The sequence below is a fragment of the Heterocephalus glaber genome, unplaced genomic scaffold (assembly GCF_053883595.1).
Source record: "Heterocephalus glaber isolate CG9 unplaced genomic scaffold, H.glaber_assembly_v1.0 deba00001451, whole genome shotgun sequence".
Taxonomy (NCBI): domain Eukaryota; kingdom Metazoa; phylum Chordata; class Mammalia; order Rodentia; family Bathyergidae; genus Heterocephalus; species Heterocephalus glaber.
Genome location: NW_028258301.1, coordinates 1,761,440 through 1,773,378, shown reverse-complemented (window position 1 = coordinate 1,773,378; position 11,939 = coordinate 1,761,440). Strand labels below are relative to the sequence as shown.

Here is an 11,939-nt window from a genome sequence, read left to right as displayed (position 1 = left end):
CTTCTTGAAAAAATTTCCTCTAGGGAATCAGAGGACCTGTAAAACTTAATAAAATTTAGCAGATCTTTTACAATGAAAAAAGGATTTTTTTATTATGACTGCTTTATATTATGCTATATTGAGATACTGGAGTATGAAATAAGCAAAATGCCTCAGCTATTGTTCAAGACTCATTTCCAACCAAGTCTGGACTTGCTGAAACTATATTTAAGATTCGAAATGTCACAAAATGCCAGAGGATTATTTTACAGGAAGAGAATTATAATCTCTTAAGAAGGCCAATCCTTGACTCTCTGCTTGAAACAGCTCAAATTCCATCTGAAATGAAAAGTTAAGTCAGGATAATTTTGACACTCTAGTTGTACAATATTCAAAATACTGATTTCTATTTTATTCCTTCCATTTGGCAGAAGCTGCTGCAGTACAGATTCAAAAGTGGTGTAGTGCAGCTGCCTTCAGTGCAAGCAGATTCTTGCCCATCTGCTAATGACCAGCGGTGGCAGGAATAAAGCAACTTGTTGAATAACCCAATACTGCACTACGCCGAGAAGGCAGACAGGCAGATTGTGGCCAAGATCACCTATTTCCAAAATCAAGGGGATAAGGTGATAGAGGAAAATTCATGTGTTATATAACAGGCAATGATAATGAAGACCATTTTGCCTGGAAAACAAAAAACTGGGAAAATGAGACTTTGTTAGCTACTGTAAGAATGTTATTAAAAACAAAACCTTGGTTTTATCTGAATAATGGTGGAATTTATGACAATGCATTATGTCCCTCCAGAGTGATGGCTCCATGGCTGGCTGCCCCACATCGAAATTCGCAATGCCTACTTATGCCATCATCATAGCACTTCCCATTTCTGACTCCCTTCCTTTTTGTCAGCTCTGAGAGAACACAGACTGAATACAGGAGGCTAGTGAATTACAGCCCTCCAGATAAAGGCTGCTTAGATCTTGAAAATAATTATTTCTTCAAACTGACTTAACCTTCCTTTTGAGACGGGATCTCTTGTTATGTTGCCCAGACTGGTCTTGAACTCCTAAGTTTGAGCGATCCTTCCACCTTAGCCTCCCAAGTAGTTGAGACTACAGGCACACACCACCATGCACAGCAGAGAGTAACATTTTCCCCCTGGGTATTGGAGATGGAACTGAGGGCCTTCACACTGAGGTACATTCCAGCTCTTTTTATTTTTTATTTTGAGACAGGATTCCATTAAGTTGTCCAGGAAGAACTTGAAACTTACGGTTCTTCTGCCTCAGTCTCTCAAGTGCTGGGATTACAGGCATGCACCACCATGCCCTACTGACAGTAATCTTTTTTTTTTTTTTTTTTGAGATAGGGTCTCACTATGTAGCACATGCTAACTTTGAACTTACTATGTCGATCAGGTTGGCTCTGAATGCACTATTCTCCTGCCTCAGCCTCCCAACTGCTAGGATTATAGGGATGTACTACCACTCACAGTAACATTTTTAGAAAACTACCATGGAACTGAGGGTGTAGCTCAGTGGTAGACCACATGCTTGTATGCGCAAGGAATTGAGTTCAATCTCCAGCACCAAGACAAAAACTACTATGTACGCAGAGTGAATAAAGAGTTACTTTCTAGTCACTTGATCTTAGCCAAAAGACTGAGAAGCTATTTTACTTTCTATTCAAAGAACCCCTGGTCCTATCTTCATACTTAACTTGCTGTCTCTGGAAATCATTAAAATTTTATACACAAACACACACACACAGTTACGAATACACATCTTATTACTGGCATTATTCATCCAATGAGCAGACAATGGATTACTCTGTGATGGCCCATTAAGTCACCATCAACCTATAACAATCTGAAAAATAGTAACTGTCAAGATTTTACTTATGTTTATATTCTAAGAGAAGGGTTTACAAAACAATTTGCATATATCACAAGAACTAAAACTACTAAAATCATTTGTGCAATGGAACAATTTTAATACTATCAGAAGTGAATCAAACAGATATTTTGCTTGGGAGAAGAATTAAAGATCATTTTTAGTATGCTGGTAAACTTAGATGAAATAAAACAAATTTGGCAGAATCGAAAGTAATCTTTGAAAACTCTTCAAACTGTAAATGGAAAGACTTTCCCCCAAACAGCCCATTCACAGTACTTACAGCACTGAAGTTAGCAAAATTGCTTGGGTCAGCCTCTTTACTGGCAGTAGTAGAAGAAGAAGTGAATGGATCATAAAACATATCAGGATCTTTTTCTTTGGGGCTATCACTGCCTGGGAAAGGCTGAAATGGATCATTCACTTTAAAGGGATCAGAAGAATCCAATTTGTTGATGGGTCTTTTCCCTGGATCAAAATCATTACAATTAACTCAACCAATAAATATGGCACACAAGCACACAGAACATACAGACAGGGAACAGTAAAGAACTATGGGTGGAGAATAGGATGAAGACTCAAAATACATTCTTAATATTGTCTTGAACACACAGACAATCTCTCAAATACATTCATCTACGTGCAGCTAAATGAAAAATAGCAAACAGAGGATGTGCCAAGAATTGTATTTTTGTTCAAAGATTAAACTCATCCCCTCTCAAAGTAGTGTAGTGTCAGGAGGAAAATAATAAAGAATAAATACAGCAAAGGTCTCTCGTTAAAACATCAGCCTGATACTTATACAATCATCCACTAGTGGTAGTAATAATCTTTGAAAAACTAGCAAAATTCTTCTGATTTTTCTCTGGATCTATATACTTAATACCCAGTAGCATAAAATTAAAAATCACCTTGACAAAACCCTGCTTATTGTCACATACAATATTGTGTCCAAGGCCTGTATCTTATGATTGCTGGCAAACTAATTTTTGACTAAACAACAATGTACTGTTCTGTTAGTCACTCATTAATATTAGTTTCAAGCAAGTTCTCTAACTTTTTAAGTCACTCATTAATATTAGTTTCAAGCAAGTTCTCTAACTTTTTAAGTCTTACTTAAACTTAGTACTTCTTGAAGAAAAGATAAAATAAGGGGATGTTAAAATATCTTCAAATATGTTCTTTTCCTAAAATGCATTAAGCGGTAACAGTAATCATACAGATTTCCCATCACTATAACAGCTTACAAGATGTTTGTATCTCCTTTCTGGATGGATCTCGTGATGGTAAGCAGAGTTAGTTACCACCACTATCTAACAACTGAGGCAGCAGAGGCTTAGATATATGAAATTATATATACTCAAGCTCACAGGAGCAAGGGCTGAGAGTATAGTTCAGTAGTAGAGTGTTTGCCTACAGCATGTGCAAGGCCCTGGGTTCAATCTCCAGCACTGCCAAAAACAGAAATAACAATCACAGAACAAGTTGAGGGATATTCTGAATTAGATGTTAGGTTCCTAATTGCTCTTTCCAAAAAAACTACCCTTTTTTCCTTGGTCTATCTACAATAACATACACTCAGAGGATTTTTCACTTTAATTAAGGCACTACTATAGTATTTTATTTAGAATTTTAAAATAACCTCACTATTGGCATCATATAAGTATAAAACCTTTAAATGAGAAACTATTACTTATTTTCTAAGTTATTTTTTCATGTAGTTTGACAACCTTACTTCTAGCAATATTTGATACAGTCTAATCTTCCCTTTAAAGATAGCACCCACTTATTTACCTGATTTTTTAAACAGACAAGTGAATATTAACAATTGTAAATGCAATCTTTAAGTCAAAAAAAGAAAAAAATCTGCCCAAGAAATATCATGGGGGAGGATATTATGAAAAAGTAAGAATAACAATCTTTAACTACCTGGCTGAAAATTTACCAAATATATCAAGGAATGATATGGAACTAAAAATCCAATGTGCCAAAGGTATCTTTTCACAGGACAGCTTAGCCACACTACAACTACTCAGGGGACTACCTTTAGCCACTTTTTATAAACACACTTTTCCTTCATATAGTGCTAAACACACACATATGCACATTCTGAATGAAACAAAACCAAAAAACAAAACTATGAAGAATCTGTTCCTGATCCCCCATCACTATTATAAAATAAAGCAGTCTTTTCAGTGAGCTAAACGTATTTTCCTTCAAGAAAGGCATTATTTTCTTTTTTCACCACTATACTGCTGAATTCTGGATACCATAAACCATTATTTTTACAAATCAAAGGATTTAAGACTACATTTTGAAGGAATAGGATTAACTTTCTCTTATAAAAATTAATTAAAACACCAGAGTGGAGGAAACAGCTTTTCAAATGATGATCAATGAGCTTCCAAAAAGCAAAAGATTTCATCTGTACTTCCCCTTTCTCATTTATTGCCTCTATAAAAGGATTAAGGGGGAAAAAAAAGGTGGCTGCCAGAAAGGCAGTTTGTGCAGGTTACATGTGCTGGCTTCTTAGGCACATGGTTGTAGATTCTGCACTGAGGTCAAATGACGGCAGCAAGCTTCTGCCATGCATTTGACTTATTTTGTTTATAGCTCTTTCTACAATACTTGAGTAAATAAGTGAGGCCTACATGATACTTGTCACAAAGAGAAAGGTCACTGAGTTGATTGAGGGAAGGCACTAACTCTCCTACCAGGTGGTGGTGGGCAGGGTCTTGTTGGAGTTCCAGTTTTTGGTGGCAGTGCTGGGGGTACATCTTCATTCTTGACCGATGTTTCCTCAAATGCATTTTTTGCAATGACCACACTGCTGACAGAGCTCGATGTAGTTGAACTAAAAGGATCTTCATTGTTGACCTTTGTTTAAAAAAATAATGTTCATACACAGGGTATATACATATGTATATGGGCATGTGTGTATGTGTATATATGTACAGTATTATAAAGCAAAGTATTGCATTATCATGTACCATTTGGAAGAATTAAGTATAATGTAGCTTTATTTTTAATTTTGAAAGCAATGACATTTTAACCTTGCATATGAAGACAAATAATTTTTAAAAATTGTTCTATATTCTAAACATCACCATTTATACAGAGCAACAAATGACACCAAAACAAGCCAACTCTAGATTGAAGGCCTGTCAAACTTCAGGCACTATTCACTAAAAACCCGAGGTCCATTTTAAAGAAACTATATGCTTTTCTTGAAATTAATATTTGAATTAAATGATAATGAAAGAAAAAAAATTGCAGACTCCATACTTTGCAATGCACTTAAATATGGAAAGATTTAATACTAATGCAGAGAAAATGGCACCTAGACAAACTATAAAGACAAACTGAAAGCTAGTTTTTAAAAGCAAACTGATTCCATGGAATAGTAAGTCCTAATGTACGTTTGAAGGTCCCGCCTTTCAAATAAGTGGTGTAACAAAAGATTCACTTCTACAATGAATCAGACTTTATGATTATAGATCTATTTAGGCCACTGTTGTGTCTCAACACTGGCACTGCTGACATCTGGAGCTGGACGTAACACTGTGTTGCGAGGGTCCAGGCAGTACACTGCAGGGTTTTTAATAGCATTCCTGGCCTCTATCCAATAGATGTAAGCAGCACCTTCCACCTAGTTGTGAAAGACAAAAATGTCTCTAGACACTGCCGAACAGTTTTTGGAGGGTAATGATACAGACAATTTGACATACACCTGGACCATTCTCTCTTGTCCTGAGTTGATACTACAGCTACGCTAGAAAACAGGGAAAGGACAGTTAGTACTGGGCTTTGTATATTCATTACCTTGCTACTGACCCTACCACCTCAGAGCACAAAATTGAGTAGCCAACAGTGGATGGAATGAGTGTTAGAGCTATTGACTCAGACAGTAGAGAGGGAAAATACAGTTCAATTGGAAGAAACATGTTTACACAAAGTGACGTCACTGAGCAAACCTGTCAGTAGAAAATTATACTTCCCCATACCATCACCAGTCTGTTTATGTATACAAATGTCTATTCTACAGCGTATCTTTCATTTCTATCTGAAGTCAACATTTGCTATGACTTATTGCAATATCTGTGAGAGGGTTCCTTTGATGGAAACAGATTTTCCCTTCCCATTAATCAATACAGGTTACCTGTGACAACATGCTGAAGTCAGCAAATCCATCTCCAAATGATTCATTTCCAAAAACAGAAGCAAAGGGGTCTGTTGCTAAAATGAGTAAAGAAAATCAATGAAATAGGACATATGGAATTTAATTTCATGTCCTCTTTTGATTGGTTACATTCAGATACATTAAAAAAAATCTCATCCCAAATATTAATTCCTGAATTTATGACTGATGTCCATAAAGACAGAGTGCATACTGATAATCCCAGATGTATTCCTTTACATAATCAACGGATGAATGATTCAAGATAAAAAAACAGGCCAACTACTTCACTTCTAAGTAAAATGTTTAATGCTGTTGAATACTTGTCAAATAATACAGCCCCTATGAACTTAAATTACTGCTAATGAAGACATAAAAAAGCTATATACCATTAATTCCACATTTCACACTCACCCTTCAAGGCCCATTTCAAATGCTACCTCATCCACAAGGCCTGGAATAACCTAGATGTCACTAATTCCCACAGCAAGAAGTCACTTCTTCATTCTCTGTGGCAATAATTGCATTCTAATTTGTACCATGATTATCTGTGATTGATAATCAGCTGCATTAGTGAAGTCCTTGAAAACAGGGAATAAAACCTATTCAATGAAGAATAAGCAGTCAACAGACATTTACCAAAATAAGAATATGCTGTTCCTATCCTTGAAAAAGCTCAGTCTCTGAGAGACACATAAACAAACAATAAACATTATATGGGATATTAGAGAGGCATGAAAAACCTGTAGTGGGAAGAGCTAGGAAAAGTAGTAAAGCAACCACTACACTTGAGCTTTTGAAGGAGATCTTTGGAATATAAAATGAAGTTTGCCAAATAAATGGAGGTGAGGGAGAAAGCAGGCTAGCATGCAGAAGGAACAGTAACTGAAAAAGCATAGCTTAATCAATGCTTCACAGGCATGTGAAGTCACCTTTCCATCACAGTGCACTTTCCAAGGAGGATGATACTTTCAGCGGGAATGAACTGACCTCCTCTCAGATAAGCTTCACTTTCTCAGGGGTAACAGCTACCAATAACATCAAAGAATGTTTGCAGGAAGTGCTGCCTGATATAAGAAGGCAGAAAGAAATACAGGAAGGAGATGTAAAAGGAAGGAAGGGAAAGAGATCTATAAAAGAGAAGGCAAGACAAAGAGGTATAAAAAATTCTTGTTCTTCCTAAAGTCTACATCCTTATATCAAATCACTTTTAGAACAGAAGTGTGCCAGGCATGGTGGGACACACCTTTAATACCAGCAAATGACAGGGTGATATACATGAGCAAATTTGATCTTGACGATGTTGAGAAATTCAGATATAGAAGAAATCCTACAACTTTAGCTACAAAAGATGCCTTTTTATTAATATGCACTTACTGTATCCCACATAGCCTGGTCCCAGTCTTATCACGAGTGTTGTTTTAGGCTTTCCCTTCTTTCTGCTGTGGTACAGGTGAACAAGCTAAACACACTTTCTTGATTTGTATAAGATGGCAAGAGAGCCTTGGGCTCATTTCACTGGAAGAACTAAAAATCTGCTTCATGCTTTCTTCTACCCCACACCCTTTGTAAGAAGTCACAATACGGGTGGCAACAGAGCTGAGCTGGGTCAATGTTACGGTTTAGATTTAAAATGTCCTCCAAAGTCTCACGTGTTCAGAGGTAGGGTTTTGGGAAAGTAACTGGATCATGGGGGTGCTATACTTTCCAATGGATTAACCCACTGATAAGATCAGAGTTGAGTGTGGTATTAGGAGGTGGCATGGTCAGAAGCGGTGGGTCACTGGGGAGTGTGACCTGGAAGGGTGTATTCTTGTTCCTGGATTCTCCCTTTTTCCCTTCTCTCTGCTTCTTGGCAGCCATGGGTTGAACAACTTTCTTCTGCCATTCCCTTCCACCATGCTTGTTCTGCCTTGGAGCTACCTGACCAAGGACTGAGCCAAAATAAACCTTTTCTCCTTAAGTTGTGGATGTCAGGTATTTTGCCCCAGCTATGGGAAAGTGATAAATACAGTCAGTCAGATTTGACTGAAATACTGTAAAGTATATATTGAGAAAGAAATTAATAAGAAAAATTATATTTTGATAGGAGTATATACTTCATTGGAGTGCTTTCTATACTTTCCTCATAAACTACCTATTAGCACTGGTCCAAACTTGAGAAGATGTATCCTAGAAGAATGACAAAACACATTTTCCCAAATTGGACAATTAAGACTTTGGCAAGAACTTTCTTGGATACTGATCACATCTGATGTGAAGCAGAGGCCTGTCCAGAAACTGCAGATGAATGTGTTCAGACCATGTGAGACCACTGCTGTGAGGAGTCCCAGAAATACTTAAGAGAGGAAGCCAGAAGGTAGCCTTTTCCCTCTTGTGCACATGCAGGCTAAGCCAGCAGACCCAGGCTTTCAATACAAACATGTTCTCATTAGTACACTTTCCTCCTAAAGAATAAGAGATAATAAGCACTCTGGAAAAATATACAAAGCATAATAAAAAAAAATCATCCATAATCTTATTATAATAAATAACCCTTGCCAGTACTTTAGTATACTTAACACCTTTTTTTCTGGGTTTTTTTTTTCTTACACGTTTAAGATCATGCTATGCTTTTTCTTTTTTAGCCTGCCTCTATAGGTAGTCCTGGAGCTCAGGAAAGCACTAAGGACTAGAGGACTGTGTCTAAGAGTCATTAGGAAACAGCCTGTAGGTAAAGGCACAGAACTGGACCCTGCCCTCACAGGAAGTATGTGAAAAAGGCAGAAGCACCAAGCTAAATTAAAAACTAAAAAAAAGAGCCCTCATTCTTCAGCATCTTTTCTAGTACACTGAGATTATTGTCTGGCTCCTGGTTTGAATATAAGCGAACAACTGTTTGAATATAAGAGAATATCTTTTGAGGGCAAGCTATTCTAAGGGAAGAGACCAACACAATATAGGAAAACAGGATTTTTTTTTTTGAGACAGGGTCTCACTATGTAGTTCAGGGTTGCCTTCAATGCACTACATATCCCAGAAGGGCCATAAACTTGTGGTGTTCCTACTGCCTCAGGCTCCTGAGTACTGGGATTATACCCATGTACCACCATATCTGGCTTTTAGGAAAATCTTGTAGAATATGTTGAGTCATCTCAAAGTGTGACCTATGGACCTTGGAGATCCCAAGACCTTTTCTGTAAGGCCAACGCCTTTTCCATAATATTAAAATGTTATTTACCTTTCTCACTGTTGATACCTGTACCAAAGTTATAAAACCAATGGTGGTAAAAGCACCACATCATGCTTCTTGGTAACAATTGTATTTTTCACTGACACAAATTCACCAAGGGAAAAACAGCTGGTTGCACTTAAGAATGTTTGCCCTTGATGAATCAATAAAACCTATTAATTGTATTAACCCTTAAGTATTCATTTAAAAAACTTCTGAGTGAGCAAAATGGAAAATACACATAAGGCACTTATTGCTGTGTATCAGTGCTTTATTTTTTTGGCCAAAAACACCTATTTTTTACTTCAATACACAAAATGTGTTTATTCAGCTTGAGTATTTGGTAGACATTTTCTACAAGAGAAAATGAATCTGCAACCTTAAGGAAAACAACTGATAGTGTTTGCTGCAGATAAAATTCAAACTTTGTAGAGTAAATCAGAATTTTGGAAACTTTATCATGCAAGCTTAACATAATATCCACATTTAAGGACTCTGATGAGATGGATGGTGAAAATGACAAATATGATCTTCTAATATTGTATAATAAAATGCATCAACATTCAGAAGATATATATAATTCAATGAACCAATACTTTCTAAAATAATTGTTGCTACAAAATCATATATGGGTTTATCAGTCAGTTTTTCTGTTGCTAAGATATAATATCAGACACCAACAACTTAAAGGGAAGGTTTAATGTGGCTCATCCTTTCATGGGATTCAGTCCATGCTCAGCTGACTCCAGGGCAGAAACATCATGGCAAAAGGATGTGGTGGAGCAAAGCTGCTTAGTTCGTAGTAGCTGGCAAACACAACAGGGCAACAGTGTGGGAGAGAAACAGTGGCCAGGGACCATACACAGTACACAAAGTTATGCCTCCATGACCTACCCAGATAGAAGGAGAAGTATGCTTTACTACTCTGCTAGGTATTTCTTAATCCCATTAAGTCATTCTTAACAGTCACAATGGGGAGGTGATTCATTTAACATGCAAAGTAGATCAATGGATTTTAATGTAAGAGTGTAAAAGGCTGTTCATGGCTATAGCTTCATGTCCCTTTTTTCTAGTAGTACTGAGCACTGGACCCAGGGATCACTGAACTACATACCCATCCCCTTTTTATTTTGTATTTTGAGACAAGGTCTTGCTAAATTGCACTGGCTAGCTTTAAACTTGTAATCCTCCTAGTTCAGCCTACCAATTTAGATGGGATACAGGTATTTACCACCACACTTGCCTTTATATTCCATATAGTAACTTTGAAGAGTAACTTTGAAGACACTAAAACTTGTTGAATTTTGGTACAGTAGAAAGAATACCAAAAACTCTCTGAAAAGGTTTTTAAAATAGCTTCCCTTTTTCTAAGTATATACCAGCTCTTCTTCAATTCACACACTTCAACCAAAAGAAAACAGGGCAGCAGATCGAATGCATTAAGTAGATAAGAGGATCCAGCTGTCTTTTAGTAAACCAGATATTTAAAGAACTTTGCAGAGGGCCAGGGATTTAGCTCAGTGGCACCGTGCCTGCCTGGAAAACACAAAGTCCTGAGGTTCAATCCCTGGTACCAACAACAACAACAACAACAACAACAACAAAAAGCCCAACAAAAAAAAAACTATGTAGAAATAATGCTATTATTTTTGGTTATTTTTCTTATTTGCATTAACATATAATAGATTTACTGATTTATTAATTTATGAATGATGGAGCCTCACTGTATTGCCAAAGCTGGCCTCATACTCTCCATCCTCCTATCTTATCCTTTGGAGTAGCCAGTTTTACAGGCACATACCACCACGTCAGTCTACTGTTGTTTTTAAATAAATTAAGTATTTTAATATTCTCTTAATTTCTAATGATAAATACTGATAGATATTACCTATATAAACAAAAAAGCTCTTTGAGGGTCCTCGGTAATTTTCAGAGTACAGTATAAAGGGGACTAAACACCTGCTGTACTTAATGATCTCCAAAGTCACCGTCCATGGACTGCAAATGACTTCCTTTCCTAATTATTTTTGTTACTGTTCAAATAAGAACCCATAAAGTTGGACTCTGGAGTTATCTCCCCACCTCTAAAGAGTGTGCTCATTAATCATTTTAAAGTTTGTTACTAATATATTTTCTTCTTCTTTTTTTTTCCAGTGCTGGGGATTGAACTCAGGGCCTTGTGCATGCCAGGCAAAGGCTCCGACACTTTCATTTCCTTACTGAACATTTTCCATTTCATGTTTTCCCCTATGATCCTAGCATTCTTGTCCCTCCTCAAATTTTAGGTTCTGACAATTTTATAATTTTGCTATTTACACATTAGAAAGGTAGACAGGGGTTAAAACTGTGAAAATATTAATGGACATAAATTCAGAAACAAAGTGATATGTGACTCTGGAGCTCAGTTTCCATTCCATAATATCAGGAAGTCAGACTAGATAATGATTCTGAAACCTTATATGAAACCTCAGTATATAAAATGTGGCATTTTTGACCTCCGTCCCCAGCACTGTGGAGGTAGGCTTTCAGGGCCGCTGTACCACCCCCCCACCCAGCACCCCGCCCCCAGCACAGAGGAGGTGAGCCGCCAGCAGCAGCATTCCCCGCCCCCGTCAAAATGAGAAGACATGTAAACAAGACTTCCACATCACCTACAGCAACCTCAAAGGGAAACGAGATG

At 37.1% G+C, this 11,939-nt stretch overlaps 1 protein-coding gene across 7 annotated transcripts in view; it reads right to left on the bottom strand.

Moving 5' to 3' along the window:
* Eps15 (epidermal growth factor receptor pathway substrate 15) overlaps positions 1-11,939 on the bottom strand; it is a 156,326-nt gene that overhangs the window by 3,361 nt on the left and 141,026 nt on the right. For 4 of the 7 annotated variants that reach the window (XM_021247931.2, XM_087214733.1, XM_021247935.2 and 1 more), the window contains 3 exons: positions 6,031-6,107; positions 4,586-4,748; positions 2,155-2,339 (listed from right to left, as the gene is read on the bottom strand). The exons of 1 other annotated variant lie outside the window; for it this stretch is intronic. In XM_021247931.2, coding sequence (XP_021103590.2) covers positions 2,155-2,339; positions 4,586-4,748; positions 6,031-6,107 — 425 coding nt within the window. The remainder of the gene's footprint in view (positions 1-2,154; positions 2,340-4,585; positions 4,749-6,030; positions 6,108-11,939) is intronic. 2 more of the 7 variants (XM_087214734.1, XM_021247934.2) reach the window with 1 other exon arrangement.